This window comes from Cuculus canorus, chromosome 5 (assembly GCF_017976375.1).
Source record: "Cuculus canorus isolate bCucCan1 chromosome 5, bCucCan1.pri, whole genome shotgun sequence".
NCBI lineage: Eukaryota > Metazoa > Chordata > Aves > Cuculiformes > Cuculidae > Cuculus > Cuculus canorus.
Genome location: NC_071405.1, coordinates 11,383,739 through 11,401,114, shown reverse-complemented (window position 1 = coordinate 11,401,114; position 17,376 = coordinate 11,383,739). Strand labels below are relative to the sequence as shown.

Below are 17,376 nucleotides of genomic sequence, written 5' to 3'. Positions count from 1 at the left end.
AGGGCCCCCTAGGTTGACCTCAGGTGACCCCAGGGCCTCCTAGGTTGACCTCAAGTGACCCCTAGGCTGTCTCGAGAGAGGTTCTTTGACCTCAATTGACCCCAGGGCCCCCTAGGTTGACCTCAGTTGACCCCAGGGCTACCTAGTTTGACCTCAAGTGACCCCAGGGCCCCCTAGGTTGACCTCAGGTGACCCCAGGGCCCCCTAGGTTGACCTCAGTTGACCCCAGGGCTACCTAGTTTGACCTCAAGTGACCCCAGGGCCCCCTAGGTTGACCTCAGTGACCCAGGGCTACCTAGTTTGACCTCAAGTGACCCCACGGCCTCCTCGGTTGACCTCAGTTGACCCCAGGGCTACCTAGTTTGACCTCAAGTGACCCCAGGGCCCCCTAGGTTGACTCAAGTGACCCCAGGGCCCCCTAGGTTGACCTCAAGTGACCCCTAGGCTGTCTCCAGAGAGGGGCTTTGACCTCAATTGACCCCAGGGCCCCCTAGGTGACCTCATGTGACCCCAGGGCTACCTAGTTGACCTCAAGTGACCCCAGGGCCCCCTAGGTTGACCTCAAGTGACCCCAGGGCCCCCTAGGTTGACCTCAGTTGACCCCAGGGCTACCTAGTTTGACCTCAAGTGACCCCTAGGCTGCCTCCAGAGAGGTGCTTTGACCTCAGGTGACCCCAGGGCCCCCTAGGTTGACCTCAAGTGACCCCTAGTCTGTCTCCAGAGAGGTGCTTTGACCTCAGGTGACCCCAGGGCCCTCTATGTTGACCTCAAGTGACCCCAGGGCCTCTTATGGTGACCTCAAGTGACCCCAGGGCCCCCTAGGTTGACCTCAGTTGACCCCAGGGCTACCTAGTTTGACCTCAAGTGACCCCAGGGCCCCCTAGGTTGACCTCAGGTGACCCCAGGGCCTCCTAGGTTGACCTCAAGTGACCCCTAGGCTGTCTCCAGAGAGGTGCTTTGACCTCAGTTGACCCCAGGGCCCCCTAGGTTGACCTCAGTTGACCCCAGGGCTACCTAGTTTGACCTCAAGTGACCCCAGGGCCCCCTAGGTTGACCTCAGGTGACGCCAGGGCCCCCTAGGTTGACCTCAGTTGACCCCAGGGCTACCTAGTTTGACCTCAAGTGACCCCAGGGCCCGCTAGGTTGACCTCAGGTGACCCCAGGGCTACCTAGTTTGACCTCAATTGACCCCAGGGCCCCCTAGGTTGACCTCAGGTGACCCCAGGGCCCCCTAGGTTGACCTCAGTTGACCCCAGGGCTACCTAGTTTGACCTCAATTGACCCCAGGGCCCCCTAGGTTGACCTCAGGTGACCCCAGGGCTACCTAGTTTGACCTCAAGTGACCCCAGGGCCTCCTAGGTTGACCTCAGTTGACCCCAGGGCTACCTAGTTTGACCTCAAGTGACCCCAGGGCTACCTAGTTTGACCTCAAGTGACCCCAGGGCCCCCTAGGTTGACCTCAAGTGACCCCAGGGCCTCCTAGGTTGACCTCAGTTGACCCCAGGGCTACCTAGTTTGACCTCAAGTGACCCCAGGGCCCCCTAGGTTGACCTCAGGTGACCCCTGGGCCCCCTAGGTTGACCTCAAGTGACCCCTAGGCTGCCTCCAGAGAGGTGCTTTGACCTCAAGTGACCCCAGGGCCCTCTAGGTTGACCTCAGGTGACCCCAGGGCCTCCTCGGTTGACCTCAGTTGACCCCAGGGCTACCTAGTTTGACCTCAATTGACCCCAGGGCCCCCTAGGTTGACCTCAGTTGACCCAGGGCCCCCTAGGTTGACCTCAAGTGAACCCTAGGCTGTCTCCAGAGAGGTGCTTTGACCTCAATTGACCCCAGGGACCCCTAGGTTGACCTCAAGTGACCCCTAGGCTGCCTCCAGAGAGGTGCTTTGACGTCAGGTGACCCCAGGGCCCCCTAGGTTGACCTCAAGTGACCCCAGGGCCTCCTAGGTTGACCTCAGTTGACCCCAGGGCTACCTAGTTTGACCTCAAATGACCCCAGGGCCCCCTAGGTTGACCTCAGGTGACCCCAGGGCCCCCTGGGTTGACCTCAAGTGACCCCTAGGCTGTCTCCAGAGAGGTGCTTTGACCTCAATTGACCCCAGGGCCCCCTAGGTTGACCTCAGTTGACCCCAGGGCTACCTAGTTTGACCTCAAGTGACCCCAGGGCCCCCTAGGTTGACCTCAGGTGACCCCAGGGCCCCCTAGGTTGACCTCAGTTGACCCCAGGGCTACCTAGTTTGACCTCAAGTGACCCCAGGGCCTCCTAGGTTGACCTCAGGTGACCCCAGGGCTACCTAGTTTGACCTCAAGTGACCCCAGGGCCTCCTAGGTTGACCTCAGTTGACCCCAGGGCTACCTAGTTTGACCTCAAGTGACCCCAGGGCCTCCTAGGTTGACCTCAGTTGACCCCAGGGCTACCTAGTTTGACCTCAATTGACCCCAGGGCCCCCTAGGTTGACCTCAGGTGACCCCAGGGCCCCCTAGGTTGACCTCAGTTGACCCCAGGGCGACCTAGGTTGACCTCAAGTGACCCCTAGGCTGCCTCCAGAGAGGTGCTTTGACCTCAGGTAACCCCAGGGCCCCCTAGGTTGACCTCAAGTGACCCCTAGTCTGTCTCCAGAGAGGTGCTTTGACCTCAGGTGACCCCAGGGCCTCTTATGGTGACCTCAAGTGACCCCAGGGCCTCCTAGGTTGACCTCAGGTGACCCCAGGGCCTCCTAGTTTGACCTCAAGTGACCCCAGGGCCCCCTAGGTTGACCTCAGGTGACCCCAGGGCCCCCTAGGTTGACCTCAGGTGACCCCAGGGCTACCTAGTTTGACCTCAAGTGACCCCAGGGCCCCCTAGGTTGACCTCAGTTGACCCCAGGGCTACCTAGTTTGACCTCAAGTGACCCCAGGGCCCCCTAGGTTGACCTCAGGTGACCCCAGGGCCCCCTAGGTTGACCTCAGGTGACCCCAGGGCCCCCTAGGTTGACCTCAAGTGACCCCTAGGCTGTCTCCAGAGAGGTGCTTTGACCTCAGTTGACCCCAGGGCCCCCTAGGTTGACCTCAGTTGACCCCAGGGCTACCTAGTTTGACCTCAAGTGACCCCAGGGCCCCCTAGGTTGACCTCAGGTGACCCCAGGGACCCCTAGGTTGACCTCAGTTGACCCCAGGGCTACCTAGTTTGACCTCAAGTGACCCCAGGGCCCCCTAGGTTGACCTCAGGTGACCCCAGGGCCCCCTAGGTTGACCTCAGTTGACCCCAGGGCTACCTAGTTTGACCTCAAGTGACCCCAGGGCCCCCTAGGTTGACCTCAGGTGACCCCAGGGCTACCTAGTTTGACCTCAAGTGACCCCAGGGCCCCCTAGGTTGACCTCAGTTGACCCCAGGGCTACCTAGTTTGACCTCAAGTGACCCCAGGGCCCCCTAGGTTGACCTCAAGTGACCCCAGGGCCCCCTAGGTTGACCTCAAGTGACCCCTAGGCTGTCTCCAGAGAGGTGCTTTGACCTCAATTGACCCCAGGGCCCCCTAGGTTGACCTCAAGTGACCCCAGGGCTACCTAGTTTGACCTCAATTGACCCCAGGGCCCCCTAGGTTGACCTCAGGTGACCCCAGGGCCCCCTAGGTTGACCTCAGTTGACCCCAGGGCTACCTAGTTTGACCTCAAGTGACCCCTAGGCTGTCTCCACAGAGGTGCTTTGACCTCAGGTGACCCCAGGGCCCCCTAGGTTGACCTCAAGTGACCCCTAGGCTGTCTCCAGAGAGGTGCTTTGACCTCAGGTGACCCCAGGGCCCTCTATGTTGACCTCAAGTGACCCCAGGGCCTCTTATGGTGACCTCAAGTGACCCCAGGGCCCCCTAGGTTGACCTCAGTTGACCCCAGGGCTACCTAGTTTGACCTCAAGTGACCCCAGGGCCCCCTAGGTTGACCTCAGTTGACCCCAGGGCCCCCTAGGTTGACCTCAGGTGACCCCAGGGCTACCTAGGTTGACCTCAAGTGACCCCTAGGCTGTCTCCAAAGAGGTGCTTTGACCTCAGTTGACCCCAGGGCCCCCTAGGTTGACCTCAGTTGACCCCAGGGCTACCTAGTTTGACCTCAAGTGACCCCAGGGCCCCCTAGGTTGACCTCAGGTGACCCCAGGGCCACCTAGGTTGACCTCAGTTGACCCCAGGGCTACCTAGTTTGACCTCAAGTGACCCCAGGGCCCCCTAGGTTGACCTCAGGTGACCCCAGGGCTACCTAGTTTGACCTCAATTGACCCCAGGGCCCCCTAGGTTGACCTCAGGTGACCCCAGGGCCCCCTAGGTTGACCTCAGTTGACCCCAGGGCTACCTAGTTTGACCTCAAGTGACCCCAGGGCCCCCTAGGTTGACCTCAGGTGACCCCAGGGCTACCTAGTTTGACCTCAAGTGACCCCAGGGCCCCCTCGGTTGACCTCAGTTGACCCCAGGGCTACCTAGTTTGACCTCAAGTGACCCCAGGGCTACCTAGTTTGACCTCAAGTGACCCCAGGGCCCCCTAGGTTGACCTCAGGTGACCCCAGGGCCCCCTAGGTTGACCTCAAGTGACCCCAGGGCCTCCTAGGTTGACCTCAGTTGACCCCAGGGCTACCTAGTTTGACCTCAAGTGACCCCAGGGCCCCCTAGGTTGACCTCAGGTGACCCCAGGGCCCCCTAGGTTGACCTCAAGTGACCCCTAGGCTGTCTCCAGAGAGGTGCTTTGACCTCAATTGACCCCAGGGCCCCCTAGGTTGACCTCAGGTGACCCCAGGGCCCCCTCGGTTGACCTCAGTTGACCCCAGGGCTACCTAGTTTGACCTCAATTGACCCCAGGGCCCCCTAGGTTGACCTCAGGTGACCCCAGGGCCCCCTAGGTTGACCTCAGGTGACCCCAGGGCCCCCTAGGTTGACCTCAAGTGACCCCAAGGCTGTCTCCAGAGAGGTGCTTTGACCTCAATTGACCCCAGGGCCCCCTAGGTTGACCTCAAGTGACCCCTAGGCTGTCTCGAGAGAGGTGCTTTGACCTCAATTGACCCCAGGGCCCTCTAGGTTGACCTCAGGTGACCCCAGGGCCCCCTAGGTTGACCTCAGTTGACCCCAGGGCTACCTAGTTTGACCTCAATTGACCCCAGGGCCCCCTAGGTTGACCTCAGGTGACCCCAGGGCCCCCTAGGTTGACCTCAAGTGACCCCTAGGCTGTCTCCAGAGAGGTGCTTTGACCTCAATTGACCCCAGGGCCCCCTAGGTTGACCTCAGTTGACCCCAGGGCTACCTAGTTTGACCTCAAGTGACCCCAGGGCCCCCTAGGTTGACCTCAGGTGACCCCAGGGCCCCCTAGGTTGACCTCAGTTGACCCCAGGGCTACCTAGTTTGACCTCAAGTGACCCCAGGGCCCCCCTAGGTTGACCTCAGGTGACCCCAGGGCTACCTAGTTTGACCTCAAGTGACCCCAGGGCCTCCTAGGTTGACCTCAGTTGACCCCAGGGCTACCTAGTTTGACCTCAAGTGACCCCAGGGCCCCCTAGGTTGACCTCAGGTGACCCCAGGGCCCCCTAGGTTGACCTCAAGTGACCCCTAGGCTGCCTCCAGAGAGGTGCTTTGACCTCAGGTGACCCCAGGGCCCTCTAGGTTGACCTCAAGTGACCCCAGGGCCTCCTAGGTTGACCTCAGTTGACCCCAGGGCTACCTAGTTTGACCTCAAGTGACCCCAGGGCCCCCTAGGTTGACCTCAGGTGACCCCAGGGCTACCTAGTTTGACCTCAAGTGACCCCAGGGCCCCCTAGGTTGACCTCAGGTGACCCCAGGGCTACCTAGTTTGACCTCAAGTGACCCCAGGGCCCCCTAGGTTGACCTCAGGTGACCCCAGGGCTACCTAGTTTGACCTCAGGTGACCCCAGGGCCTCCTAGGTTGACCTCAGTTGACCCCAGGTCTACCTAGTTTGACCTCAAGTGACCCCAGGGCCCCCTCGGTTGACCTCAGGTGACCCCAGGGCTTCCTAGGCTGACCTCAGTTGACCCCTAGGCTGCCTCCAGAGAGGTGCTTTGACCTCAGGTGACCCCAGGGCCCCCTAGGTTGACCTCAAGTGACCCTAGGCTGTCTCCAGAGAGGTTCTTTGACCTCAGGTGACCCCAGGGCACCCTAGTTTGACCTCAAGTGACCCCTAGGCTGTCTCCAGAGAGGTGCTTTGACCTCAGGTGACCCCAGGGCCCCCTAGGTTGACCTCAGGTGACCCCAGAGCCTCCTAGGTTGACCTCAAGTGACCCCAGGGCCTCCTAGGTAACCTCAAGTGACCCCAGGGCCCCCTAGTTTGACCTCAGTTGACCCCTAGGCTGTCCCCAGAGAGTTGCTTTGACCTCAAGGGACCCCAGGGCATTACTGATTGACCTCAAGTTACCTGTTGCCTGGTTCCCAGAGAAGTTCTTTGACCTCTAGTAACCCCTGGGCCTTATTGCATGACCTGAAGTTACCCCTAGGGGGGACCCAGAGAGGTGCTTTGACCTCGAGGAACCCCAGGGCCTAATTGGATGTCCTCAAGTAACCCCTAGGACGTTCCCCAGAGAGGTTCTTTGACTTCATGTGACCCCAGGGCTTAATTGAATGATCTCACGTGACAACTAGGGGGTCCCCAGGGAGGTGCTTTGTCCTCAAGTGACTCCAGGGCCTAATTGGATGACCTCAAGTAACCCCTAGTGTGTCCCCAGAGAGGTGCTCTGACCTCCAGTAACCCCAGGGTCTAATAGGTTGACCTCAAGTAAGCCCTGGGGGTCCTTAGAGAGGTGCTTTGACCTCAAGTAACCCCAGGGCCTAATTGGTTGACCTCCAGTGACCTTTAGGTTGTCTCCAGAGTTGTCTTTTGCGAGTGTTTAACTGCAGTGAGTTTTTTCCTTTTCTGACCTTGCCAAGGAGCCCAGTTTTCAGTTGGGTTGGTGACACTTTTCACAGTCTGGGTGCTCTGTCTCCACGGTGGCTGTAGTGTACCTCCCACCCTCCTCTCCGCACCCCTCGTGATTTGGGTTTCCTGTCTCCTCCCCTCGTCGTTAGTGAAGGGCTCGCTGCAGCCCACCCTGCTGACAGGCCAGCTCCACGCCCTGCCCCGTCAGACTCAGTTATACCCATGTCCCACTTGCGTAGACAATCCAAGAGACACTCCAATAGACAATCCAAGAGACACCGGCACAGGAGCTCTGCTCTCCTGCCCACCACACAGCACGTCCTGCATTCAGATTTATTTGGGTGCTATGAGACTGGTGCTGCATTTGGAGAAGAAAGATAAAACATCTCAAGTTCTTTCACTTCTCTCTGGTCCAAATGAATCTCAGTGTGTGTCTGTCCGTGCATATCTTTATTTTCACGTAGAACACTTACAGGTGTGGTCACACTTTTAAAAGACATCAGGACAGTTTGGAACTTGTAGACAATGCTCTGCTGGATTGATGTTCCTCAGTGCTATGCATCACCAAAGGGTAGTTCTTCATCACCATCACACATAGGTAACCCGTTTGTCCTTAACAAGCTTGTCCTAAATTAGCCCCAGGGCTGGACCAGCAGAGAGGTGGCACGCCAGGGTCAGCAGCTGTGCCTCAGCATTGGCGCTGTGGTTTGTACAGATTTCAAGGTGGGGGGAAGAGTCCTTTTTGGTGTAGGAAGCCAGATGTGCAGTAGGATACATTTTTTCCTTGTTTGTTCTCATTGCCTATCAGTTCTTAGAACCACAGAATGGTTTGCATTGGAAGGAATCTTAAAGGTCATCTAATTCCAACCGCCCTGCCGTGGATCCTTGCACTGGATCAAGTTGCTCAAAGCCCCATCCAACCTGGCATTGAACACCTCCAGGGATGAGGCATCCACAACATCCCTTGGCAACCTGTTCTAGTGCCTGACCATCCTCATAGTGAAGAATTTCTTCCTAATGTCTAATCTAAATCTTCCCCCATCCAATTTAAAGCCATTCCCCCTCATTCTATCACTTCATGCCTTGTAAAAAGTCCCTCCCCAGCTTCCTTGTAGCCCCTTTCAGGTACTGAAGGCTGCTCTAATGTGTCCTCGGTGCCTTCTCTTCTCCAAGCTGAACACCTCCAACTCTTTCAGCCTGCCCTCAGAGCACAGCTGCTCCTGCCCTATCTTTGTGGCCCTCCTCTGGACCCACTCCAACAGTTCCATACCTTTCTTATGTTGGGGATTTTAGAATAGGATACAGTACTCCAGGTGGGGTCTTGCAAGAGCAGAGTAGAAGGTCAGGGGTATTCTTCTTTTTCTTCCTTGGAACGGATGGAGGACAACACACCTCCTCTTGACTGAGTTGATCTATTTTTGCAAGCAGGACTTGCTTTGTTTCCCACGGTCCTATGGGGTCACTTTGGCTCCTCCGGTTATCTTCTCCACCTGCTGTACATGGAGGGGGGAGGGTTGGCTTTCACCTTTACCACCTGTACTTGTTTTCTACCCTTCACATATGCAGTTGTTTTCCTCTTGGTGCTTCCTGTTTCTGTGTCTGATTATTCTCAGCTCTTTCTTACAATGCCAGTTGCTGATTTTGCTATCAGAATTGATACCGCGCTATCAACTGCTTACACACAGACCCCAGATCCATTATCTTATTGTGCTTATGTCTGTGTTTAAGGCAAGCCTTATCTCTGTTAACTTACCTCTATTTTTTGTGTGCCACAGACCACCACTTCAGCTACCTTGCTTGGTGGTGGTGGCCACTCAACCACAGCAGTGAATGTCCCTGTTGGAGTTCTCTTGAAGGACTACGTGTTTACTTGAGGGAAAATATCAAGAAACAAACCCTGCTGGGGAGGTTGCTATGACTTGTTCTGGATATGTATGTCCTCAGGTATGAATAACTGGACAGGCTTTCCTGCATCAGCTACCATCTGCTGTTGTGGACCACGAGAAAAGGAGAGCGGCTGTTGTCTTTTCCTGAGCCCTCTCTGAAAGTAGGGCTCCAGCATCACTGTGGACCTGAAGGGCTGCTCTCCTGTGAAACGCTTTTCTCCGGGCCAGAGTCCAAACACCTCTGCATGTGTCTCAGGAGTTGGTGAGGCCTGGACTGGGAGAACAGGTTGCCTGCTCTTCTCTCCTGGCTGCAGTTCTCTACTCCTAAGAGAAGTCTTGAGACTCGGCTTATCCTTGGGTGAGTGTGGGCACCTTTCCTCATCATTTGCCATGAGCCATCCGAAGTCCTGCAAACGAAGAGCAGTGAGAGACAAGTATGAAATGCTTCATTCTTCACCTCCCTGTGTCTGTATCTCACCTGGAGAAAGCTGAATGTTGCCTGAAAGTGGGAGGAATGAAATGGAAAGAATGTGACTTCTGTCCTTGGAGAGAAAAGAGGAAGGAAGGGAAAAGCTGGTTTCACATGTATGTGAAGGGACTGCCAAACTCTAAAACAAATCGGGCCATTCCTGTGGCTTACACTGGAATTGAGAGTGTGTCCAACACAGGCTAAGGCAGCCCACTCCATGCAAGATGAAGATTCTTCATCAGATAGGAGTTCCTTCTTACCTTTCTATTCAACATCTTATGAAAGAGAGAAAATCTCAGGTTTGACATCTCTATTCAAGACAAGGTCTCAAAATCCAAGGTTGTCTTACAGAGAAGGAAGAAAATGTACAGCAAAGAGGACACAAAATAAAACGAGAAAAAAACCAAAGCCAAGAAATAATAAATAACTGCACAGCCCAGAATCTGAGTAGGGACAGCCAGAATCCAGGTGTGCTCTTGCCTTATTGCCCAGATCTAGGGTTTTTAGTAAAGCATAGCAATAATACTGGTTCCTGTGAAGGCAGAGCTAGCTTGCTTCAGCCAAGTTCTCCTTCTGCCGCATGGGACCTGTCCTCTTCACATCTCGTGCAGCAGTCCAAAGGATGCTGGGTTTGGTTACCGGCACGCACTCAAAGAGACCTGCAGTTACAGGCAACATGTGCTCCTGGAGACCACAAGGGAACAACCAAGGATTTTGCCCCAAGACGTTGGGCTATAGTAGTTTAAATGATGGCTAAAGCTTCACCTTGTCTTCAGTAGTGACCAGATGCCATGTTCAATGCTGGAGGAGTTGAGTATTCTCCCCTGGGGAAGCCTAATCAGGTGAGGGACATACCCTGTGTGTGAAGTAGGCAGATTGAGACTTATGCTGCAAGGAGTAACTGTGCCTTCCCAACGCATACCTGGGAGCTTCATGTCCATCTGCTTTTCCTTTTCCAGGTGTAGCCTTCAGCACTGTAATCCAGATCAGAACTTTAAGTGTGTACAGTTTTGTTGGACAGAGAGTACTGTAGGCATAATTTTTTAAACTTATTCATGGTGGAAGATGAGATTTGGATTGTGTAGCCCTTCATAACATGAAAAAAAATGCCAAGATTTCATTCTCATATCTAATTATTACTTTATTTTTCCACACTGAATATTTGTGCTTGCATTTTCTGCTGAGTATCTTCACAAATGTACACAGTTTGACATACACAAAAAAAAATAAGAGACTAGCCTGGTAGCTCCGGAGTCGAGAGTGAGAGAGGACAAAGAAATGGTTATAGACCATGTTCTAACCTGTCACAGTGAGACAAGGCTCAACTCAATCGCTTCACTCAGTACAAGTGGACATGTGTTCAAATAGAGACGTTTACTTACCCTCAGCGGGAAAATGTTGGTCTACAAGAGTGAACAGTGAGTTAACATCTTGCGAAACTGAAGAAATCCATGATGGAAACTTTTAAACTATTGCCTGAGGCTTATGGTGAAGAGATACCAGCGATCAAGTCAGAGCTCAAAGGAACCCGTTTTTGTTCTGTAGAAAACGTGAAAGTAAAACCAACAGATTCTCATAGCCTTTCAGAAAGTGATCTGCAGATTTGCTATGAACATATGCAGTTGTGTGTCAACTCAGAAGGAAACTATTCTGAAGGTGATTGTAGTTGACTTTCTTAATTCAGTACAAAAAAATAAACATAGGTACAGTCTTGGGGGTTTTTTGTTGTCAGACCATGTATATAAGGTCACATTGTCTGACACCAAAGTACATTCTTCCTCAGAAAATAATACAGCTAAGAGAAAATCAATGGGGCTTTGTCTGGTTATGACCTAGTGTTTAGTTTTTTACCTTTCTCTCTTTTAGGTGACTTATCTATTTGGGAACTTTCAAACAGAATGTGATTGCTTTAGGATATATTATGAGCCTTTTAAAAAGCATTATTAAATTAAAAGCAATAACAACTATAGAGCTGTGATGCTAGAAAATAGTAATAAGAATTGGTCACATCCATATCTGTTGGAAAAATCTACATCTATAGATACAAGTATAGATATCTTGTAGAGAAAGGTACGGATTTAGCAATATTTGGGCAGCTGTAAATACATAAAATGATGAGGCAAACAGCACTTAATTTTAAAGCTGCATAGATTTTCACTACTTTTATAACTTTGGGTGACATGCCATGCGGCTGTCGCTGGTTTGATGTGGACAAAAAGAGAGGAGCAGCAAAAGGTCTGAAGGAAAATCAGACTCAAAAGCCCTTTCTATTCTGCCCGCAAATCTATACCTGCCTCTAATGAATGGCTGTGGGTTTCATCCTTTTCTATCACTGTTCAGCAAGCAAATGTCTGATTATGCTATAGCAGTTCTAACACTCTGCTGTTGTTATATGGTCTTATAATCAATTTTGTTTGAGAATGGGAATGACACACCTTCTTGCTCCCGACTCAGTTTTTCCATCATTTTCTTTACCTTCTTGCAGTGCTTGGATTTGTTATCATCTTGGGTTCTCCTGTGCATATTCCTGAAATACGATAAATGCTCATAAAAAAAAATTGCAGAGGAAAAGACAAAGAACGACACCATTCTGCAGAATTGAAAGTAACTGGATATGATTTCATGAAGACAAATCTACAAAAGAAAAATTGATTGGTCACTGGTGCAATTGATGTTCCTCAGCTTCTACACTGTTATATTGCCGTGTGTCTTCCCCTGTTTCTTCATCTTGAATATAAGCTTTTCTTTTTTATATATCCATACAACAATACCTCTTCGGGAGAGCACAGTATGCTCCATGCTATATTTTGACAAAAAAACTTTAAAAGTAGCCTTTATTTCAGATTTTCACTCATGTGGTTCACCATTACAGACAAAAAAAAAAAGGAATGTGCACATTTCTGGTGTACTGTTAACAAAAAATATCCTTTTCAAATGGCCTTTTATTCAGCTTCTGATTTCAAAGTTTTTAACTGCAATGTTTTGTTGAATTTCATCATAAAGGTTGCTTGTTACCCGTGCCAATTCAAGAACCACGTTTCAGGTGGTTTACTGCAGGACTGAGGGTATATTCACAAATGCATGGAAATCCTATTAGCTCCATACTTCGACTACGTCCTGAGCGTTATTGCTAAAAGAGCTAAGTGCTTGTTTCTCTCTTTCTTCCCTTTCAGAACGCCACTACTGGGACTTCAACCTGCAACTTCCCAAAATACCTTTTCAAGAAATCATGTACAACGATGAAAGTGCGTACAAGTGGCTGTGCACCCTAAAGAAAGTAGGAATCGTGCTACTCACAGGAGCTGCCGCCAGGCAGGGAGAGTTGATTAAACTTGGCCACAGGATTGGGTTCCTGCGTCTCACTTTTTATGGGTGAGTTTGGGTTTTAATATCTTTGCTTTTCCAGCTACGTAATCCCCTCTAATGTAATTCTCTTCAGCTTTCTGGATGTATTTTGCGGATTAATTTATTAAAACAAGGTGGAATTTTTTTCTTCTCTGCGCATCAGAAAATGTGGTGTCAATTCATATTCTGTATGAGAGGATTGCTCTGCTATCACAGGCAGGGTATGTAAAAACAGCAGGTTAACTGCTGAGAGAAGGAAAAATGCCTGAAAGGAGGTGATGTCAAATAAAAGATGACCACAGGATAGCCATAATTACCTATACCATGGAAAAAAAAAATCAAAACTCCCTAATCCAATCCCCTTCTGAACAGAGGAAGTTATCAGTCCTTTTTCTCAGCCTGATTTCAGTACTGGGTCCAGCTCTGTTCAATGTCTTTATCAATGACCTGGATGAAGGCATTGAGTGCACCCTCAGCAAGTTTGCAGATGGCACTCAGCTGGGTGGAAGTGTGGATCTGCTGGAGGGTAGGGAGGGTCTGCAAAGGGATCTGAACAGGCTGGACTGCTGGGCCGAGACCAATGGCATGAGGTTTAACAAGGCCAAATGCCGGGTCCTGCACTTGGGGCACAACAACCCTATGCAGTGCTAACGACTGGGAGCAGTCTGATAGAAAGCTGCCTGGACGAGAAGGACCTGGGGGTGCTGGTTGACAGCCGACTGAACATGAGCCAGCAGTGTGCCCACAATGTTGCACCCATTCTCCACCTGCTGAGCCCTCTAACATGTTTTTCACTAAGGTAGTCAAAAGTTTTTGATATTTAATTCAGCAGCATTGTAAGATTAAAAGATCTACCCTTCTGCCTCATACTCTGCCTCAGCTATTAATCGTCCTTGCTGTTCGAAACTGCTGCCAACTATCTATTTGAACTGTCTGCACCATCCAGCTTGGGACAACTCTGCTATGTTTAAGAGAAACTCAAGAGTCCCTCACTGTATAAATGTTTCTTAGCTGTCAGGATATACTTTACTTGTCTTATCCCGGCTAACAAGAGGTTCAGTCTGCCATAGGGAGAATTGCCGGTTTATCAGTTGTGTGATCAGAATGGGGTTTTTTTTCCAACTAAAAAAAAACCTTAGTCTTGCCCCTCACTGACTCTCCTCTAATATGATCATAAACAGTAATGATTATTAAATGCTTCACTCATTCAAAATCAGTTTGAATTAATGTTTACCCTTTAAAGATAGTTTCAATAAAAGTAATTTGTCAGGATGAGTTCTGAGTCTTTGAGGTATATGTGTATGTTTATAAATAGTTTTAATCCATGTTACAAAGAACCTCCTCTCCATTACTGTTCTATAGAAGATCAAGGTGGAAACTTGACTTTGGTCCACACTGTTGGAGCAAGTAGAGGTTACAGCTCTGTTCTTTGTTATAAATCAGATTCACTATTGGTTTTGACTAAACTTTATATCTATGTTGCCTTAAGTATTAGGGTTCACAGTAAGGGAACAATAAAAGGCTGTAAATCTCCTTGTTTTTCCAAAACCTATTTGCTAATTCATGTATTTATTGGGCTGCAAAAAAAGGGTTTCAGTCTTATGGAAATTTTCCAATTGACTAAGAATGCTGTATTTAAAAGAAAAACATACTTAGATAGAATATATAGTTTAGTTGAGTTTCATTGGTTTTTTTTCTTTTTTTCTGCTTTGTGACCATAGCTGTAGTATTTGGAAGTTTTGAAGTTTGGTTTACATCAGCTCGGCTGAGCCACCATTGTTAGATTTAGTCTAGGTCATTTGACAGTTACTAATTAGGTTTCTGTGTATGATTAGGTTGAATTTGCAATATTAAATTAAAATCTGAAGAGCATAAGAGAGCTTGACATCCAAAGACCGGGTTTGCACACTCGTCTGGATTTCAAGTAACAAAACCCAGCTCTGCCACAGGGTGAAGTCAACAAGCTACAGACAAACTATCCAGCTCTGGGGAAAAAAAAAGACTATTCGCTCCAGCTCTAAAGAAAAGGCACAGTTACAAAAGCAGTAGGATGTGCATGGCACAATGTGTGTATTATTAGCAGAGCTGAGACTTTAGGTGCAGAGGGAACCAAACCTGTTAAATATGCTTTGTTTTCAGAATGCATTGCCAGCTGGCTAGGAGAGAAACTACACACACAGGCAGCTCACGATGGAGTTCAGAGCCAGACTCAATTTGCTGCTCTGGGGCAAGTGTTTCTTACATCTTGGCTTTCATTTCTCCAGTTCAGAGATCAGACGCTGTTTAGCTTTTTCCAAGATGCAGCGTAAGGATTCTTTTGTTAAGGTAAAGGCATACCTACTCAAACATAACGGCCACAGGAATACAAAAGTACCTTTCCAGAACTGTTCAGCACAATTGCCCTGCCAAGGAGGTGGACAAGATGAGTTTATAAATAGGTGAACCTTAACTGTAAGCTTACTTGAATGACTGGAAGGATACTGCCTGCCCCCAGCATTGGATGAATTCTATGGGGAACATTTAACAAAAACAAGTATTGTTCGTGTGTGTGGATTGCAGGCAAAATCTGAGCTTGGACTTCTCAGTGCATCGTAAGGAGCTGCTGGTTTATGTTTATGTCTGTTTAAGAGGAATTTCTTTAATTGCAAAGAATGTAAGCAGAAAGTTGGGTCGCAAATTATTGCATTTCCAAGGAGTTACTCTCAGTTCTGCGCAACTGCCAACCAAGTCTCCTTCTCCCTTGGCACATGCACACACAGAGAGGTACATTTGTTGCAGTCTAACATCTTCGGCAACATTTAACTGTTCTCATTGCCATACTGGTGATATTAATCCTTAATGGGTTTAGATATTTTGTTTTAATACACTTTAGACTATTTTTCCCCCCTAGAGCCCTGTTTTGTTTTGTTGTTTGTTGGTGTTATTCGGGTTTTGTTTTTTTTTTTTTTTTAAAAAAAAAAGAGGAGAGAGGAATTCCCATGTACTGAAAACAGAACCAAGATAGTGCATAATCTTTGTGTTATTGCTTGTGGAAGTTTAAGAAATTATCCATAAAGTATTTTTAAAAAGTTAAGTCACTAAACTAGTTTCTAATGTTTTAATATCGATGTGTATGAAGGGGTGACATGCTAAACAGACCCGAAAATAGCTAGTGGACTGTATCCGAACAGCTCAATAACCCAGTGTTTGTTAAATGTGTCACATGAAGTCTTGAAAAAGATTTTAATGGTTTGGGCTTATTTTTTGAGATAGGGGGTGCTTAATAAGGAACAAATTTCTCATTGCTTAGCATGTATAGCTGGAACCCAGCCTAAAAATATTATGGAGAATAAAAGACTTCTTTCCCTATAGTATCTTTTCTCCTAATTTAGCCTGTTTCATTTTCAGATGTAGTTATTGCAGTGCCTGGTCTTGTTGCACTTAACATATTTCTTTCAGTAGCAGAAACCCCATGCAGTTTTCAGTCTTAACAACAGGCTTAGAGCAGCATTTTACAGTCCATCACTTCACCTCTAAAACAGAACTCTATTTCTTGCTGGCATCCAGTTGTGAGGTGGCTTTTACAACCATAATAAAATAATAACTTTGGGTAGTTCCCTTGCTATTTCACTAGCAGCCAATGCAAGACCTACCCAATATTATAAATAAAAGGATAAATTTGGAACCGGTGAGCTTGCCAAATAAAACATTACCTCAACAGAGCCATGAATTTTAAACTGGATTGTAACTGTAAGGAATATAACCCTGACAAAGGGAAAAGCAAACCCCTTGTTTCTAAACGTCTGTTTAGTTCGTGCTACCTAAACTCTCATTACTGTAAAAAGTGGAAACATTCTCTGTGTCAGCCCTATCCAAACAACAAGGGCTTCCACATTTTTGAATTAACCTTTTTCTTTAAGTTCTAGAGGGACAACTCCATTACCAAGGTCTCCAGTTAAATCACAATACATTGTTCCAACTTCTCATGCCCTTGACCTCGTGCTCCTGAAACCTTGTGCAGGGCTTGGGGTGGTGTGAAGGGCTTCCTTAGGGGCCCCAGCACTCCCGCTGGAACAGCCAAATCATCTGCACATCCCAAAGGGCTTCAGCTGCAAAAGAAGGATATAGGTCCCCTATGTCTTAAAAATGAAACTTAGATTTTTAATGAAGTACACAACCAGATGATACAAGTGAGCGTCAGGTCCTAGCGTGACGATTTTGCAAGGCTATGGATGTAACAGATAGATTAGTTTTCCACTGGTTTCTGTTCTCAGGGAGACTGAGTGCACGTTGGCACTTAATGCAGAAATTGCTACACCTGCCTGGTGCCAAATTTCCTCCTCTGTCAAACAGCCTGAGCAATTGATATCTGACCCTAATTGTTAAACCATAATCCATAAACCATTCCAGCCTGCTTTCCTCTCCCTAAGGGCCAACAGTCCTCTGACATTACCCACGTTTTTTCCCTTTGCTTCTCGCGTGCTCTCCCCACAACCAAGTTAATACTTCAGCCCAGTTGAATCTTTGACAACATAAGTCTGATTTCTTTCGCATTCAGTACAGAGCTCCCTATTAGCATGGCATTATCTGTTTAATCATCACTGACTTCAAGTCAGTAACTTGAGCTTTGATCGAAGCTCCTTGGGTGGAAGGAAAGCTTCCAGACACCAACTCCCTTCACCAAGTGTAACAGTGCGAAAGCACTGACTACTTTTGCAAAACCTCACAACAATTTTATAAGGTACTACCATTCCAGCAATTATACATATCCCTTCTAAACGAGACAATGAAAATGCATTAAATTGTTTTAGATTTAAATCA

The 17,376-nt window shown here is 49.1% G+C and overlaps 2 protein-coding genes across 5 annotated transcripts in view; one reads left to right on the top strand and one right to left on the bottom strand.

The window, feature by feature from the left end:
* BBOX1 (gamma-butyrobetaine hydroxylase 1) overlaps window positions 1-17,376 on the top strand; it is a 53,028-nt gene that overhangs the window by 27,879 nt on the left and 7,773 nt on the right. For both annotated transcript variants that reach the window (XM_054069189.1, XM_054069188.1), the window contains exon 5: window positions 12,405-12,603. In XM_054069189.1, the coding sequence (XP_053925164.1) occupies window positions 12,405-12,603 (199 nt within the window). The remainder of the gene's footprint in view (window positions 1-12,404; window positions 12,604-17,376) is intronic.
* The window catches only part of LOC128852429 (uncharacterized), a 102,556-nt gene continuing 92,347 nt past the window's right edge, over window positions 7,168-17,376 (bottom strand). Inside the window, exons 5-7 of one of the 3 annotated variants that reach the window (XR_008450268.1) lie at window positions 11,667-11,758; window positions 10,614-10,770; window positions 7,168-9,169 (exon numbers count right to left, since the gene is read on the bottom strand). Coding sequence is in view for 2 of the 3 variants with exons in the window: in XM_054069195.1 (XP_053925170.1) it covers window positions 8,938-9,169 (232 nt within the window). In the remaining variant the exon portion in view is untranslated. Of the gene's footprint in view, window positions 10,771-11,666; window positions 11,759-17,376 lie in introns of all 3 variants that reach the window. The other 2 variants (XM_054069197.1, XM_054069195.1) reach the window with 2 other exon arrangements.